Genomic DNA, 17,384 nt, shown 5'->3' on the forward strand with positions numbered 1-17,384 from the left:
GGCACATGCCCTTGGCCGGGAATCGAACCCAGGACCCTTCAGTCCGCAGGCCGATTGCTCTATCCACTGAGCCACACCGGTTCGGCTAAAAATACATTTTTAAAAATTATCTGATTCCTTCTGTCCCTGGTGTGTGGGTGTGTGTGTGTGTACGACAGGGGCCCATCAAGTCGCATGCACCGGCCTTAGCCGGTGTGGCTCAGTGGATAGAGAATCAGCCCACGGACGGAAGGGTCCCGGGTTCGACTCCGGTCAAGGGCACAGGCCTGGGTTTGCAGGTTCCCCGGCCCTGGTTGGGGTGCGTGCAGGAGGCAAACCAACCCATCGAGTCTCTCCTCCTCTCTGCCACTGTCTCCAAAAAAAAAAAAAAAAAAAAAAAAAAAAAGGAAAAATATTTTCGGTTGAGGATTAACCAAAAATAATAATAATAAAAAAAAAAACCCGAAAGTTGCATGCATCGCTTTGTTTTTTTTCTGTCCGTCTTTTAAATATAAGATTCATTAAAAAAAAATACACCTTTCTTTTTTTAAAAAAAAATGTTTTTCAACATATTTTTATTGATTTCAGAGAGGCAGGGAGAGGGACAGAGAGAAACATCCATGATGAGAATCATTGATCGGCCGCCTCCTGCACGCCCCCTACAGGGGATCAAGCCCACAACCCCGCCATGTGCCCTGCACGGATTCGAACCCGTGACCTCCTGGTTCCTAGGTCGATGCCCAACCACTGGGCCACACCGGCCGGGCTCCGAAAACAAAGGATTCTTTTGGAAAAAATGCATTTGAGAGGAAGCCCCAAGTGGTTCTCAACCTTCTGGCCCTTTAAATACAGGTCCTTACGCTGGGACCCAAACATACAATTATTTTCGTTGCTGCTTCATCACTGTCTCATGTTAGGAATCGTCATGGAAATATCTGATCTGCAGGAGGGTCTTAGGCGACCCCCTGTGAAAGGGTCGTTCGCCCGCCAAAGGGGTCGCGACCCACAGGTTGAGAACCGCTGCAAGCAAACCTCCCGGAAGCTCCCGTGCGCCCCGCGTCCCGGTGGCACCGTCAATATCTCGCCGCGCGCCCCGGTCCGACGGCGAGACCAGGAAGCTGAGCCGGCAACGCGCACCCCCCCCCCCCGCGCCCCCCGCCTCCCTCCGGGCCCGCCCGCCTCGAACCAAGTTCACGTTCAGTTTTATTTTTCAACTTTACTTGGGTTGGAACCACGCCTTCCGCGTCTCCATCGCGTCCCGCCTCCAACTTTCCGGGCTGCGGAGCGGGCGATGGCCCTGGCCGGCGCGCGCGCGCCCCTCGGATGGGGAACTCGGCGCGGACCCTTCTCTGGGGCGCCCGATTGGGGGTGACTAGGGGGCGCGGGCACCTCCCCAAAGCTGCCCGCCTACCCGATGCGTCGCTACGACCCGCCGCCACGCCCGGGCCTCGCGGTTCCAGGGCGGGGCCTCGGGGAGGGCGGCCCGGCCGGCAGCGTCCGGGCGCGCGGGGCGGGGAGAGCGCGCGGCCCCGCCCCGGCCGCTTCCGCCCGGTCCCCCCGGATCGTCGCGCACTCAGCTCCCGAGCCGGTGCCGGCGGCGGACTGGGGCCGCCAGGAATGAACCAGGAGCCGGGCGCGCGCGGCCGGGACCCCGCCTCGCCCCTGTCCCCCCGCGTCGCGCCTCTCTCCGGGCCTGCGCCGCGCCCCCCACCGCCGCCCGGCCGGCCGCGCGCGCCCCCCGAGGCCGCCGGCGACTCCCACCAGCTGCTCCTGTTTCTGCTTTGGCTGCACTGAACGCCGCCCCGCGCCTCGCCATTGTCCCCGCCGCCGCCGCCCCGCCAGCTGCCCCGGGCCGCGCGCCCGGAGGCGGGGGGCGCGCATGGGGGGGCGCCGCTGATGCCGCCGCCGCGACGCCCTCCGAGGCTGCGTCCCAGGAAGCGCGGTCCCCCTCGCCCCCCGGCCCGGCCCGGCCCCCCGGATCGGAACGCGCCCCCATGGAGGCGCCCGGGGTGGCCAAGGCGGACCCGGACCCTCCTTTGGAGAGCCAGGAGGAGACCTCCGACGGCGCGCCCGCGCCCGCGCCGGGATCCGACGAACCGTCTCCAGACTCGCCCGGTTACCGGCTGCAGGACTTCGACACGCTGGCCACCGTGGGTGAGTCCGCGCTGCGTGCGGGGCGCAGGGACCCGGCGCGGAGAGGCGCTCCGTCCCCCGGGGACGCGGGGAGGCAGACAAAGGACTCGGTGTCGGGTCGCTCGCTCGGCCGCCTCCCGGGGAGGCCTGGGCCCGGCCCCGCCCCGCCCGCTCGGGGTCCCCGCGCGCGGGGTGGCCCGTGCGCCCTGGGTCCCAGCGACGCCGCGAGAGTTGGAGAGAGTACCCCCTTCGCGCCCCCCGCGCGCCCCTCTCCCCCCGCAGGTTCCCCAAAAACCTCTGCACCTGCCTAGCCGGCGCCCCGCCTCGCGCCTCCTCAAGGCACCGTCTTGACCTTTTGGGGAAGTTTACGCCTTTTTTAATGTCTTCATTTTTTGTGTTGTTGTTGTTGTTACCATGGTGAAGGGATTGGTGCGTTTCGTTTCTTCTTTCTATGAGTTCGTTCCGGGTGGATAAAGAAGCTGTCGATTTTGGGGGGGTTGGTTTTGTATCCTTCTACCTTGCCGGATCCGTGGGTGAAGCCTAGTCGGTTTTTTTGTTTGTTTGGTTGGTTTTGGTGGAGTCTTTAGGGTTTTCTGTGTACAATGAGCAAAAATCACCTTTTTTGGAGACGGGCCATGTATTCAACGACCCCCCCCCTCGGGGTCTGGACCCGTCCCCCCCCCCCCGCCCCGCTCCGACGTCACAAACCTACCTGGAGGTCACGTCACATTGGGGACCTCGCGCGCTCCCCTTGGCAACCCCTCCCACCCCCACCCCTTTGCCCCAAGGGACAGAGGCGTCGGCTCTGAGGGCACCTGCGGACCCCCAACTTAGCCACACACACCCCCACCCTGTGCCCAGGGGCAGTAGGCAGCCTCGGGGGGCACTTAGTCGTTTCCCACGTCTTGGGGGACAGGTGTGCGTCTTGGGGGACAGGTGTGCTGTGGGCGCGACGGGGTGGGCGCGTTTGGAAAGCTGATTATACATTTCCTAGAATTGCACCTGCTTTTTTCCTTTTCCTTTTTCTTTTTTTAACATTCTGTACATCCAAATCTTGTCATTTTATTTTCATCAGTTTTCTACTTTTATTTTTTTTTTTAAAAAAAATATTTTTATTGATTTCAGAGAGGAAGGGAGAGGGAGAGAGAGCTAGAAACATCCATGATGAGAGAGCATCATGGACCGGCCGCCTCCTGCACGCCCCCTACTGGTTGGGGATGGAGCCCACAACCCGGGCCTGTGCCCTTGACTGGGACTCGAACCCGGGACCCTTCAATCCGCAGGCCGTCGCTCTATCCACTGAGCCACACCGGGCAGCCCGGTGCTCGGAAATTCGCGCAAGGGGCTGGGCGCTCGCAGCCCTGGTCGCCCGGAAGGCCGCCCGGAAGGACGTCCGGCTGTCCGGCCTAATTAGCATGTGATGCTTTTATTATTATAGATTATAGATAGATTATTATTTTTAAATCCACACTCAGGGAGGAGCCTGCAACCCAGGTACGTGCCCTTGGCCGGAACCGAACCCGGAACCCTTCAGTCCGCAGGCGGGGGCTCTATCCATTGAGCCACACCTGCCAGGGGGGATTCTCGCGCCAAACCCGCTGGTGTAATGGGGTGGCCCTGGCCCCCTAACCAGGCACCGAATTCGACGCCCCTGGCCACGCATGCGCGCCAGAGTGGCTTCTTGGCAACGGTTGCTAAGGGGTTGGGCCGAGGGGCTGTGGGTGGGGAAGAGGACCCTGGTGGGGGGGCCAGACGGAGTGGGACCCTGGAGATGGGGTGCCCGGGGTGTCTTTCTTGCCCCTCCTGCCCGCCCCCCCCAAAAAAAAACCCACAAAATTGGGAAAAGGAGGAGAAAATAAAATGGGCTCAGGTCAGGGCTTAGGGCTCAGCCATACAGACGGGCGGCCCTGGCCGGTGTGGCTCAGTGGGTAGAGCGTCCGCCTGCGGACCGAAGGGTCCCGGGTTCGATTCCGGTCAAGGGCATGGACCTGGGTTGCGGGCACATCCCCAGTGGGGGGCGTGCAGGAGGCAGCTGGTCGATGCTTCTCTCTCATCGATGTTTCTAACTCTCTCTCCCTCTCCCTTCCTCTCTGTAAAAAAATCAATAAAATATAATATTTTTAAAAAAAAATCAACAGAGGGCCCTGGCCGGTGTGGCTCAGTGGATAGAGCAGTGGCCCCGGGTTCGATTCCCCGTCAAGGGCACAGGCCCGGGTTGTGGGTTCGATCCCCAGTCAGGGGCGTGCAGGAGGCAGCCGATCCGTGATTCTCATCATTGATTGATGTTTCTCTCTCTTTCTCCCTTCCTCTCTGAAATCAATAAAAACACATTTTTTTAAAAAATATATCAATGGAGGAATATCCTCCCGGGAGGATTAACAACAAGAAACAGACACAAAAACAAAAATAATGCAAAATATATTTTTATATATTTTATAAAAAAATATTCCAAGCGAGCATGACAGGGTGACGGCCAGTGGAGACGGGTGTCACCACGGGGTTCCCCGGAACTCTGGTTTGGGAAGGAAGACGGTATGGGAGGCTCCCCCATTTCCTGTTGTGTCCCCCCTCTCTCCGGTCTCTCCCCATTTCCATCTATATATCTATCGATATATGCATCTATCTGCCCATCCATCCATCCGTCACCCATCCATCCATTGATCACTTTTAATAATTTATTATTGACTAGAGGCCCGGTGCACGAATTCGTGCATGGGGTGGGGGGGGTCCCTCGGCCTGGCCGGCGATTGAGGCTGATTGGGGGCCGTCTCGTCCAGTCCCCATTGGAGGCAATGGCCAACCTCCCACATCCCCACCCCATTGGTCGGCTTGGGGGGAGGGGCCGCGGGAGATTGGCTGGCAGCAGGGCGGGGCGGGGGGGGGGGTGGCGGAGGGATTACGGGAGGTTGGCCCTGGGAGCGCACTGACCACCAGGGGGCAGCTCTGGCATCGAGCGTCTGCCCCCTGGTGGCCGGTGCACGTCATAGCAATTGGTTGTTCCAGTCATAGGGTTGTTTAGGCTTTTAAATATATAGGTTATCATTATTATTATTATTATTATTATTTAAATTCTCCACCCGGGGGTATGTTTCCATTGATTTTTAGGGAGAGGAGAGAGGGAAAGACAGAGAGAAACATCGATGTGAGAGAAGCACATTGAGGGTTGGGGCCCGGGATGAGCCCCCAACCGAGGTCTGTGCCCTTGACCGGGAATCGAACCCGGGACCCTTCAGTCCGCAGGCCGACGCTCTATCCACTGAGCCAGGCTGGCTAGGGCACCCTCCCTCTTTCTCCATATTTCCCCCACTTCTGTCTCTCCTCCCCCCCCACCTCCGCTGAGCCCATTGGGACGCCGGCTCCGTTTCCCGTGCCAGCAGAAACGGAACAGAAACCAGTAGCTGGAACCCGATCGGACCATGGAAAGTGGTGGCAAGACCCACCCACACCCCGATCCCTGGCCCGGCCGCCCGGCATTGTGATCCTTTCGGGCACGCGCTGGGCCCTGGGCGGGGAGCCAGGGCAGGGTGCCAGGGCAGGGTGCCCGCGGGGCCAGGTGGGCGGGCCCCAGACGGGACCCAGTCTGGCTGCTGCCAAGCGGGCATAGGTGCCCGGTGAGTCATCGTGTCCTTCAGGGGAGAATGCGGGCGCCTCTGGGGACCCGTCGGACGGCTCTGATGTCCAGTGCTTGGTGCTCCTCTTGGGGATGACGATGTGTTTTCGTTTTTCTTTATTTATTGGATTTTAGAGAGAGAGAGAGAGAGAGAAACGTCAGCTTGTTGTTCAATCTATTCATGCATTCATTGGTTGAGTCTTTTTTATTTTATTTCTATTTTTATTTATTTTATTTATTTTATCTTTTTTTTTGGTTGAGTCTTTTTTATTTTATTTGTATTTTTATTTTATTTATTTTATCTTTTTTTTGGTTGAGTCTTTTTTATTTTATTTCTATTTTTATTTTATTTATTTTATCTTTTTTTTTGGTTGAGTCTTTTTTATTTTATTTCTATTTTTATTATTTTATTTATTTATCTTTTTTTTTTTGGTTGAGTCTTTTTTATTTTATTTCTATTTTATTTTATTTATTTTATCTTTTTTTTTTGGTTGAGTCTTTTTTATTTTATTTCTATTTTTATTTATTTTATTTATTTTATCTTTTTTTTGGTGAGTCTTTTTATTTTATTTCTATTTTTATTTTATTATTTTATCTTTTTTTTTGGTTGATGAGTCTTTTTATTTTATTCTATTTTTATTTATTTTATTTATTTTATCTTTTTTTTTGGTTGAGTCTTTTTTATTTTATTTCTATTTTTATTTATTTTATTTATTTTATCTTTTTTTTGGTTGAGTCTTTTTTATTTTATTTCTATTTTTATTTATTTTATTTATTTTATCTTTTTTTTGGTTGAGTCTTTTTTATTTTATTTCTATTTTTATTTTATTTATTTTATCTTTTTTTTTTGGTTGAGTCTTTTTTATTTTATTTCTATTTTTATTTATTTTATTTATTTTATCTTTTTTTTTGGTTGAGTCTTTTTTATTTTATTTCTATTTTTATTTATTTTATTTATTTTATCTTTTTTTTTGGTTGAGTCTTTTTTATTTTATTTCTATTTTTATTTATTTTATTTATTTTATCTTTTTTTTTGGTTGAGTCTTTTTTATTTTATTTCTATTTTTATTTGTTTTATTTATTTTATTTTTTTTTTTTGGTTGAGTCTTTTTTTAAAACAAAATATTTTTAGGGGGAAAGGGAGACCTATGTAAAACTTTAGACAATATAATAAAAAAACAAAATATGTTTTTATTGATTTCAGAGAGGAAGGGAGAGGGAGAGGGAGAGAAACATGAATCAATGATGAGAGAGAATCATGGACCGGCCGCCTCCGGCACGCCCCCTATTGGGGATGGAGCCCGCAACCCGGGCCTGTGCCCTTGACCGGGAATCGAACCCGGGACCTCCTGGCTCATGGGTTGACCTTCAACCACTGAGCCACACTGACGCGGCTCAAATATATTACTCGAAATAAATGTCTCCCCGGCCGGTGTGGTTCAGTGGTTTGAGCGTCGACGCAGGAACCGGGAGGTCGAGGGTTCGATTCCTGGCCCCGGTTGCGGGCTTGATCCCCAGTGGGGGGCGTGCAGGAGGCGGCCGGTCCATGATTCTCTCTCATCATGTCTGTCTCCCTCCCTCCCTCCCTCCCTCCCTCCCTCTTCCTCTCTGAAATGAATGCAAATAGATTTTTAAATAAATAAAAAAACGTCTCATCACTTAAAAAAATAAATAAATAAATAACACAAAAGGTAGCCAATGGGGGCCGTGCAGAGCTCCCGTGGGCGGGCCCGTGAACGCAGCTGTTGTGGGTGGCATGACGGGCAGCCTCCGAACGCTCTACCCACTGAGCCACACCCTCATGCGTTCATTTATTCCCGCCCAACCCCAGGGTGATTGGCGTCTCCCTGTCTGGGCGGGGCGCTCCCAGGTGGCCCGGGAGGCACTGCGTCTCCCTTGCTTTTCCGCGGCTGAGTCATCTGTGGCTTTCTGGTCGACCCAGAGGTTCCATTAATTTTTTTTTCTTTTTTTATTAAATATATTTTATTGATTTTTTTTTTTTTTTACAGAGAGGACGGGAGAGGGATAGAGAGTTAGAAACATCGATGAGAGAGAAACATCCATCAGCCGCCTCCTGCACGCCCCCCACTGGGGATGTGCCCGCAGCCAACGGACATGCCCTGGATCGGAATCGAACCCGGGACCCTTCAGTCCGCAGGCCGACCGACGCTCTATCTATATAATAGATAGATAGATAAATAGATAGATAGATAGATAGATAGATAGATAGATAGATAGATGATAGATAGATAGATGATAGATAGATAGATAGATAGATAGATAGATAGATAGATAGATGATAGATAGATAGATAGATGATAGATAGATAGATAGATAGATAGATAGATAGATAGATAGATGATAGATAGATAGATAGATAGCTGATAGATAGATAGATAGATAGATGATAGATAGATAGATAGATAGATAGATGATAGATAGATAGATAGATAGATAGATAGATAGATAGATAGATAGATAGATAGATAGATAGATAGATAGAGTTCTACATTGGCCGGCCGGCGTGGCTCATTGGTTGAGCATCGAGCTATGAACCAGGAGGTCAGGGTGCGAATCCCGGTCAAGGGCTCGATCCCCAGTTGGGAGGCAGCCAATCAATGATTCTCTTTCGTTATTGACTAGAGGCCCGGTGCACAAAATTCATGCACTCTGGGTTGGGGGGGGGTCCCTCAGCCCGGCCAGCACCCTCTTGCATTCTGGGAGCCCTCGGAGCTGGCCTAAGCCGTCAGTCGGATATCCTTCTGGCTGTGGGAGCGCACTGACCACCAGGGGGCAGCTCCTGCATTGAACATCTGCCCCCTGGGGGTCATTGTGCGTCATAGCGACCGACATCTCCCGAGGGGTCTCAGATCGAGGCCAGGGAGAGGCATAGGAGGTTGGCCAGCTGGGGAGGGACCGCGGGAGGGAGGGCTCCAGGGCGTGTCCAGCCCATCTCAGTCCCGATCGGCCAGACCCCAGCAGCAAGCTGACCTACTGGTCAGACCATCGGCCCCCTTGTGGTTAGTGCACATTATAGCGACTGGTCGACTGCCCCCTGGTGGTCAGTGCACGTCATAGCGACTGGTCGACTGCCCCCTGGTGGTCAGTGCACATGATAGCGACCGGTCGACTGCCCCCTGGTGGTCAGTGCACGTCATAGCGACCGGTCGACTGCCCCCTGGTGGTCAGTGCACGTCATAGCGACCGGTCGACTGCCCCCTGGTGGTCAGTGCACGTCATAGCGACCGGTCGACTGCCCCCTGGTGGTCAGTGCACGTCATAGCGACCGGTCGACTGCCCCTGGTGGTCAGTGCACGTCATAGCGACCGGTCGACTGCCCCCTGGTGGTCAGTGCACGTCATAGCGACCGGTCGACTGCCCCCTGGTGGTCAGTGCACGTCATAGCGACTGGTCGACTCGCCCCTGGTGGTCAGTGCACGTCATAGCGACCGGTCGACTGCCCCCTGGTGGTCAGTGCACGTCATAGCGGCTGGTCGACCGGTCGGCTGTCTGCCCCCTGGTGGTCAGTGCACGTCATAGCGACTGGTCGACTGCCCCCTGGTGGTCAGTGCACGTCATAGCGACCGGTCGGCTGCCCCCTGGTGGTCGGTGCACGTCATAGCGACCGGTCGACTGCCCCCTGGTGGTCGGTGCACGTCATAGCGACCGGTCTGCTGCCCCCTGGTGGTCAGTGCACGTCATAGCGGCTGGTCGACCGGTCGGCTGTCTGCCCCCTGGTGGTCAGTGCCCGTCATAGCGACTGGTCGACTGCCCCCTGGTGGTCAGTGCACGTCATAGCGACCGGTCGGCTGCCCCCTGGTGGTCGGTGCACGTCATAGCGACCGGTCGGCTGCCCCCTGGTGGTCGGTGCACGTCATAGCGACCGGTCGGCTGCCCCCTGGTGGTCGGTGCACGTCATAGCGACCGGTCGGCTGCCCCCTGGTGGTCGGTGCACGTCATAGCGACCGGTCGGCTGCCCCCTGGTGGTCGGTGCACGTCATAGCGACCGGTCGGCTGCCCCCTGGTGGTCGGTGCACGTCATAGCGACCGGTCGGCTGCCCCCTGGTGGTCAGTGCACGTAATAGCGACCGGTCGACTGCCCCCTGGTGGTCAGTGCACGTCATAGCGGCTGGTCGACCGGTCGGCTGTCTGCCCCCTGGTGGTCAGTGCACGTCATAGCGACTGGTCGACTGCCCCCTGGTGGTCAGTGCACGTCATAGCGACCGGTCGACTCGCCCCTGGTGGTCAGTGCACGTCATAGCGACCGGTCAACTGCCCCCTGGTGGTCAGTGCACGTCATAGCAACAGGTCTACTGCCCCCTGGTGGTCAGTGCACGTCATAGCGACCATTCGACTGCCCCCTGGTGGTCAGTGCACATCATAGCGACTGGTCGACTCGCCCCTGGTGGTCAGTGCACGTCATAGCGACCGGTCGACTGCCCCCTGGTGGTCAGTGCACGTCATAGCGGCTGGTCGACCGGTCGGCTGTCTGCCCCCTGCTGGTCAGTGCACGTCATAGCGACTGCTCGACTGTCTGCCCCCTGGTGGTCAGTGCATGTCATAGCGACCGGTCTACTGCCCCCTGGTGGTCAGTGCATGTTATAGCAACTGGTCGGCTGCCCCCTGGTGGTCAGTGCACGTCATAGCGACTGGTCGGCTGCCCCCTGGTGGTCAGTGCACGTCATAGCGACCGGTCGACTGCCCCCTGGTGGTCAGTGCACGTCATAGCGACCGGTCGACTGCCCCCTGGTGGTCAGTGCACGTCATAGCGACCGGTCGGCTGCCCCCTGGTGGTCGGTGCACGTCATAGCGACCGGTCGGCTGCCCCCTGGTGGTCGGTGCACGTCATAGCGACGGGTCGGCTGCCCCCTGGTGGTCGGTGCACGTCATAGCGACCGGTCGGCTGCCCCCTGGTGGTCAGTGCACGTCATAGCGACCGGTCGGCTGCCCCCTGGTGGTCAGTGCACGTCATAGCGACCGGTCGGCTGCCCCCTGGTGGTCAGTGCACATCATAGCGACTGGTCGACTCGCCCCTGGTGGTCAGTGCACGTCATAGCGACCGGTCGACGGCCCCCTGGTGGTCAGTGCACGTCATAGCGGCTGGTCGACCGGTCGGCTGTCTGCCCCCTGGTGGTCAGTGCACGTCATAGCGACTGGTCGACTGCCCCCTGGTGGTCAGTGCACGTCATAGCGACCGGTCAACTGCCCCCTGGTGGTCAGTGCACGTCATAGCAACTGGTCTACTGCCCCCTGGTGGTCAGTGCACGTCATAGCGACCATTCGACTGCCCCCTGGTGGTCAGTGCACATCATAGCGACTGGTCGACTCGCCCCTGGTGGTCAGTGCACGTCATAGCGACCGGTCGACTGCCCCCTGGTGGTCAGTGCACGTCATAGCGGCTGGTCGACCGGTCGGCTGTCTGCCCCCTGCTGGTCAGTGCACGTCATAGCGACAGCTCGACTGTCTGCCCCCTGGTGGTCAGTGCATGTCATAGCGACCGGTCTACTGCCCCCTGGTGGTCAGTGCATGTTATAGCAACTGGTCGGCTGCCCCCTGGTGGTCAGTGCACGTCATAGCGACCGGTCGGCTGCCCCCTGGTGGTCAGTGCACGTCATAGCGACCGGTCGGCTGCCCCCTGGTGGTCAGTGCACGTCATAGCGACCGGTCGGCTGCCCCCTGGTGGTCAGTGCACGTCATAGCGACCGGTCGGCTGCCCCCTGGTGGTCAGTGCACTTCATAGCGACCAGTCGGCTGCCCCCTGGTGGTCAGTGCACGTCATAGCGACCGGTCGGCTGCCCCCTGGTGGTCAGTGCACGTCATAGCGACTGGTCGGCTGCCCCCTGGTGGTCAGTGCACGTCATAGCGACCGGTTGACCGTCTGCCCCCTGGTGGTCAGTGCACGTCATAGCAACCCGTCGACCGTCTGCCCCCTGGTGGTCAGTGCACGTTATATCGACTGGTCGACTGCCCCCTGGTGGTCAGTGCACGTCATAGCAAGCAGTTCAGACTCCTTAGCATATCATTAGCATATTACACTTTGATTGGCTGAATGGCCAACTGTACGACCAGACACTTACCATCTTAGACTATTATTGTAGAAGATGTTTCTACCTCTCCCTCTCCTTCCTTTCTGAAATCAATAAAATATATCTTTAAACAGGAGAAAGGTTGCCTATTCATTTATTGTTGTTGTTAATCTTCACCCAAGGATATTTTCCAGTTGATTTTTAGAGAGAGCGGAAGGGAGAGAGAGAGAGAGAGAGAGAGAGAGAGACATTGATGTGAGAGACACCTCGATGGGTTGCCTCCCGCCCGCACCCTGACCAGGGCTGGGGATGGAGCCCGCCACCCGGGCACGTGCCCTTTACTGGAATGGAACCCGGGACCCTTCCGTTCACAACCCAACGCTCTATCCACTGAGCCACACCGGCTATGGCCTCATCTCCTCTTCGTCGAAGGACCCCAGTCCTATTGGTTTAAGACCCAACCTTGTGACCTCATTTAAGACTTTAATCACCTCTTTATCTATTTATTTTAAAAATATATTTTTATTGATTTCCAAAGAGGAAGGGAGAGGGAGAGAGAGAAACATCCACGATGAGAGAGAATCATGGATCGGCCGCCTCCTGCGCGCCCCCTGCTGGGGATCAAGCCCGCAACCCGGGCATGTGCCCTTGACCGGGAATCGAACCCTGACCTCCTGGTTCAGAGGTCGATGCCCAACCACTGAGCATGCCAGTCAGGCCATGTTCCTTTATTTCTTACCAGAGCCCCAATGCATGAAATTCATGCAAGAGTAGGCCTTCCTTTCCCAGCTGCCGACACCAGCTTCCCTCCAGCCCTGGCTTCGTCAGGAAGGACGTCTGGAAGATGTCTGGTCTAATTAGCATATTACCTTTTTATTATTATAGAAGATTACATTTCCTTTTTTTAAAATTGAATTTATTGTTGTGATATCTATATATATAAAAGCCTAAACGACTCTTCGACCGTTCGACCGGAAGCTATGACGCGCACTGACCACCAGGGGGCAGACGCTCAACGCACAGGCATGGAAACATGGAACAGACGGATGAATCGCAGAGGGAAGGAGGGAGGAGGAAGGGCAGGAAGAGATTAACCAAAGATCTTATATGCATCCTAGAAGCTCGGTGCACAAATTCGTGCACTGGTGGAGTCCCTCGGCCAGGCCTGCGGGGATCGGGCCGAATCCGTGCACCGGCTCTCCGACATCCCCCAAGGGGTCCCGGATTGCGAGAGGTCGCAGGCCAGGCCGAGGGACCCCATTGGTGCAGGAGTCCGTGCACCGGGCCTCTAGTGGGTTAATAAAATTGTATGGGTTTCAGGGCTATCATTCTATAATCCATCTGTATATCGTACCGTGTGCTCACCATCCCAAGTCAAGTGTCCTTTTGTAACCATTTATCCGCCTTTACCCTCTCCTGCCTCCCCCAGGCCCCTGTCCCTCTGGTAGTCAACCTTCCGTGTCTGGCTTCTTTCCATCAGTGTCGTGTCTTTAAGGTTTCACCACATGTCATGGCCTGGCTTCCTAGGTGACTCTTCTTCCTCCCATAAGCCTTGAGGAGGTTTCCATGAAGGGCTCAGAATGTCCCAATAGTGGTGGGGGGAGGGGGTGTTCTCTCAGGGGCTCCTGAGCCTCCAGAGGCCAGCCTGCTGAACTCTCTGAGGTCTAAGGAGGTGATTTCTATAGACTTGGCAGGTGTGTGTCTGTGTGTGTGTGGGGGGGTTGTTTTCCATTTCTTGAGGGTGAATGAGGGACTTCCGTTCCCCCCCAGACCCCAGCAGGGCAACTCTAAGGCAGGGCAGTAAGGACCAATGACTGTGGGGCTTTCTGCGTGACCCAGGAGGTAAGCACACCTCATCCAAGGCAAAGATGATTATCACCATCACCACCATCTCCATCATCACCATCACTATCATCATCACCACCATCTCCATCATCACCACCATTTCCATCATCACCACCATTACCACCATCTCCATCACCACCATTTCCATCACCACCATTTCCATCACCACCACCATTACCACCATCTCCATCACCACCATCTCCATCACCACCATCACTACCATCATCACCATCTTCATCATCACCATCAACTCCATAACCTCACCCTCATCACCATCTCCATCATCACCACCATCTCCATCACAACCGCCATCTCCATCACCACCATTTCCATCACCACCATCTCCATTACCACCATCTCCATTACCACCATCACTACCATCATCACCATCTCCATCATCACCACCATCTCCATCACAACCGCCATCTCCATCACCACCATCACTACCATCACCACCATCACTACCATCATCACCATCACTACCATCATCACCACCGTCTCCATCATCACCACCATCTCCATCACCACCATCTCCATCACCACCATCTCCATTACCACCATCTCCATTACCACCATCACTACCATCATCACCATCTCCATCATCACCACCATCTCCATCATCACCACCATCTCCATCATCTCCATCACCTCACCCTCATCACCATCTCCATCATCACCACCATCTCCATCACAACCACCATCTCCATCAACACCATCACTACCATCATCACCATCACTACCATCATCACCATCACTACCATCATCACCATCTCCATCATCACCATCATCTCCATCACCTCACCCTCATCACCATCTCCATCATCACCATCATCACTGACAGGTTAACGTGGTGGCACATGAGCAGCCTAAACAGCCATCTCAGAAGGTGGGTAAAGAAAAATTGAATTTATCTAAACACAGGGGATGAGATGGGTTATCCAAAGGGCAGGCTGCACAGCACTGAGTCATGGGGACATGGGGTCGGTGAGGGCAACCCCAGGAGCTGGAGTTCCACCCTTAGAAGCGGTCACTGGCAGGAAGCTCTTGTCCGCGGCGGGTCTGGGAGCTGAGCTGGTGGCTGGGAATGCGGATGGACTGCAGGTGTGTGACCGGGTGCCTTCAGGGCAGTGTCCACTCCTTATCTGGTCTGAGACTTGGTGTCCAGCGAGTATTTCCTGTTCTTTGACCTCCTTTGGCAGGAAGCTTGGGAATGGCCGTTAAAGAGTATATACCTCCCATCCCCTTTCTTTAACTACATTCGATCTTTCTTTATCTACCGTCTGAGATGGCCTTCAGCCTGCCGGTGTAGCACCATGCTAACTTCTCCATCACCATCATCATCATCATCACCACCACCATCATCTCTGTCTTCACCACCATCATCACCATCATCTTCATTATCTTCACCATCACCATCATCACTACAACCATCACCACTGTCATCACCACCATCTTCATCAGAATCACCATCATCACTGTCATCATTATCGCCATCACATAATCATTATCATTGTAATCTCCATCATCACCATCACCATATACACCATCATCACCACCATCTTCATCATAATCACCATCATCAGTCATCATCATCACCATCACCATAATCATTATCATTGTAATCTCCATCATCACCATCATCTTCATTATCTTCACCATCACCATCATCACTACAACCATCACCACCATCATCACCACCATCTTCATCATAATCACCATCATCAGTCATCATCATCACCATCACCATAATCATTATCATTGTAATCTCCATCATCACCATCATCTTCATTATCTTCACCATCACCATCATCACTACAACCATCACCACTGTCATCACCACCATCTTCATCAGAATCACCATCATCACTGTCATCATTATCGCCATCACATAATCATTATCATTGTAATCTCCATCATCACCATCACCATATACACCACCATCACCACCATCTTCATCAGAATCACCATCATCACTGTCATCATCGTCACCATCACCATAATCATCATCATTGTAATCTCCATCATCACCATCACCATATACACCATCATCACCACCATCTTCATCAGAATCACCATCATCAGTCATCATCACCATCACCATAATCATTATCATTGTAATCTCCATCATCACCATCACCATATGCACCATCATCACCACCATCTTCATCAGAATCACCATCATCAGTCATCATCACCATCACCATAATCATTATCATTGTAATCTCCATCATCACCATCACCATATACACCATCATCACCACCATCTTCACCGTAATTATCATCATCACCATCATCACCACCATCTTCATCAGAATCACCATCATCAGTCATCTCATCAAATCACCTCACATCATCATATCACCATCATATACACCATCATCACCACCATCTTCATCAGAATCACCATCATCAGTCATCATCACCATCACCATAATCATTATCATTGTAATCTCCATCATCACCATCATCATATACACCATCATCACCACCATCTTCATCAGAATCACCATCATCAGTCATCATCGTCACCATCACCATAATCATTATCATTGTAATCTCCATCATCACCATCACCATATGCACCATCATCACCACCATCTTCATCAGAATCACCATCATCAGTCATCATCACCATCACCATAATCATTATCATTGTAATCTCCATCATCACTATCACCATCACCATATACACCATCATCACCACCATCTTCATCAGAATCACCATCATCACTGTCATCATCATCACCATCACCATAATCATCATCATTGTAATCTCCATCATCACTATCACCATCACCATATACACCATCACCACCATATTCACCATCATATCAATATCACCATCACCATCGTCATCACCATCATCTTTTTAATATATATCTTTATTGATTTCAGAGAGGAAGGGAGATGAGGAGAGAGAGAGAAACATCCATGATGAGAGAGAATCCTGGATCGGCTGCCTCCTGCACGCCCCCTACTGGGGATGGAGCCCACAACCCGGGCATGTGCCCTTGACCGGGAATCGAACCCGGGACCCTTCGGTCCGCAGGCCGACGCTCTATCCACAGAGCCACACCAGCCAGGGCCATTTACAACATCATTCGCCGTCCATACAAAATGATCAACTTAAAAACCAGCCTGCAGGCCCTGACTGGTGTGGCTCAGTGGATAGAGCGTTGGCCTGCGGAATGAAGGGTCCCGGGTTCGAATCCGGCCAAGGGCATGTACCTTGGTTGCGGGCACATCCCCAGTGGTGGGAGTGCGGGAGGCAGCTGATTGAAGTTTCTCTCTCATCGATGTTTCTAACTCTCTATCCCTCTCCCTTCCTCTCTGTAAAAAAATCAATAAAATATATTTTCAAAAATAAAGATAAAATAAAATAAAAATAAAGTAATATCCAGCCTGCGGTACTAGTATTTGGTCACACATTTAATGAGCTCACACCTAATGCCTTGGCAGGGCCAGCCCAGCCAGCATGGCTCAGTGGTTGAGCGTCAGCCTATGAACCAGGAGGTCCCGGGTTCGATTCCCGGTCAAGGCACATGCCCAGGTTGTGGGCTCGATGCCCAGTAGGGGGCGTGCAGGAGGCGGCCAGTCCATGATTCTCATCATGCATGTTTCTATCTGACTCTCCCTCTCCCTTCCTCTCTGCAATCAATAAAAATATATTTTAAAAATATTAAAAGCACCCTGGCTGGTTCGGCTCAGTGGATACAGCCTCGGCCTGCAGACCGAAGGGTCCCGGGTTCGATTCCCGGTCAAGGGCACGTACCTCGGTGGCCGGCTCCTCC

At 53.3% G+C, this 17,384-nt stretch overlaps 1 protein-coding gene across 2 annotated transcripts in view; it reads left to right on the top strand.

Annotated features, from left to right (window-relative positions):
- The first annotated feature begins 1,514 nt into the window (after window positions 1-1,514).
- PRKX (protein kinase X-linked) overlaps window positions 1,515-17,384 on the top strand; it is a 46,439-nt gene continuing 30,569 nt past the window's right edge. Inside the window, exon 1 of one of the 2 annotated variants that reach the window (XM_036311181.1) lies at window positions 1,515-2,133. In XM_036311181.1, the coding sequence (XP_036167074.1) occupies window positions 1,974-2,133 (160 nt within the window). In that variant the 5' untranslated portion in view covers window positions 1,515-1,973. The remainder of the gene's footprint in view (window positions 2,134-17,384) is intronic. The other variant, XM_036311180.1, reaches the window with a different exon arrangement.

The sequence above is a fragment of the Myotis myotis genome, unplaced genomic scaffold (assembly GCF_014108235.1).
Source record: "Myotis myotis isolate mMyoMyo1 unplaced genomic scaffold, mMyoMyo1.p scaffold_m19_p_51, whole genome shotgun sequence".
NCBI lineage: Eukaryota > Metazoa > Chordata > Mammalia > Chiroptera > Vespertilionidae > Myotis > Myotis myotis.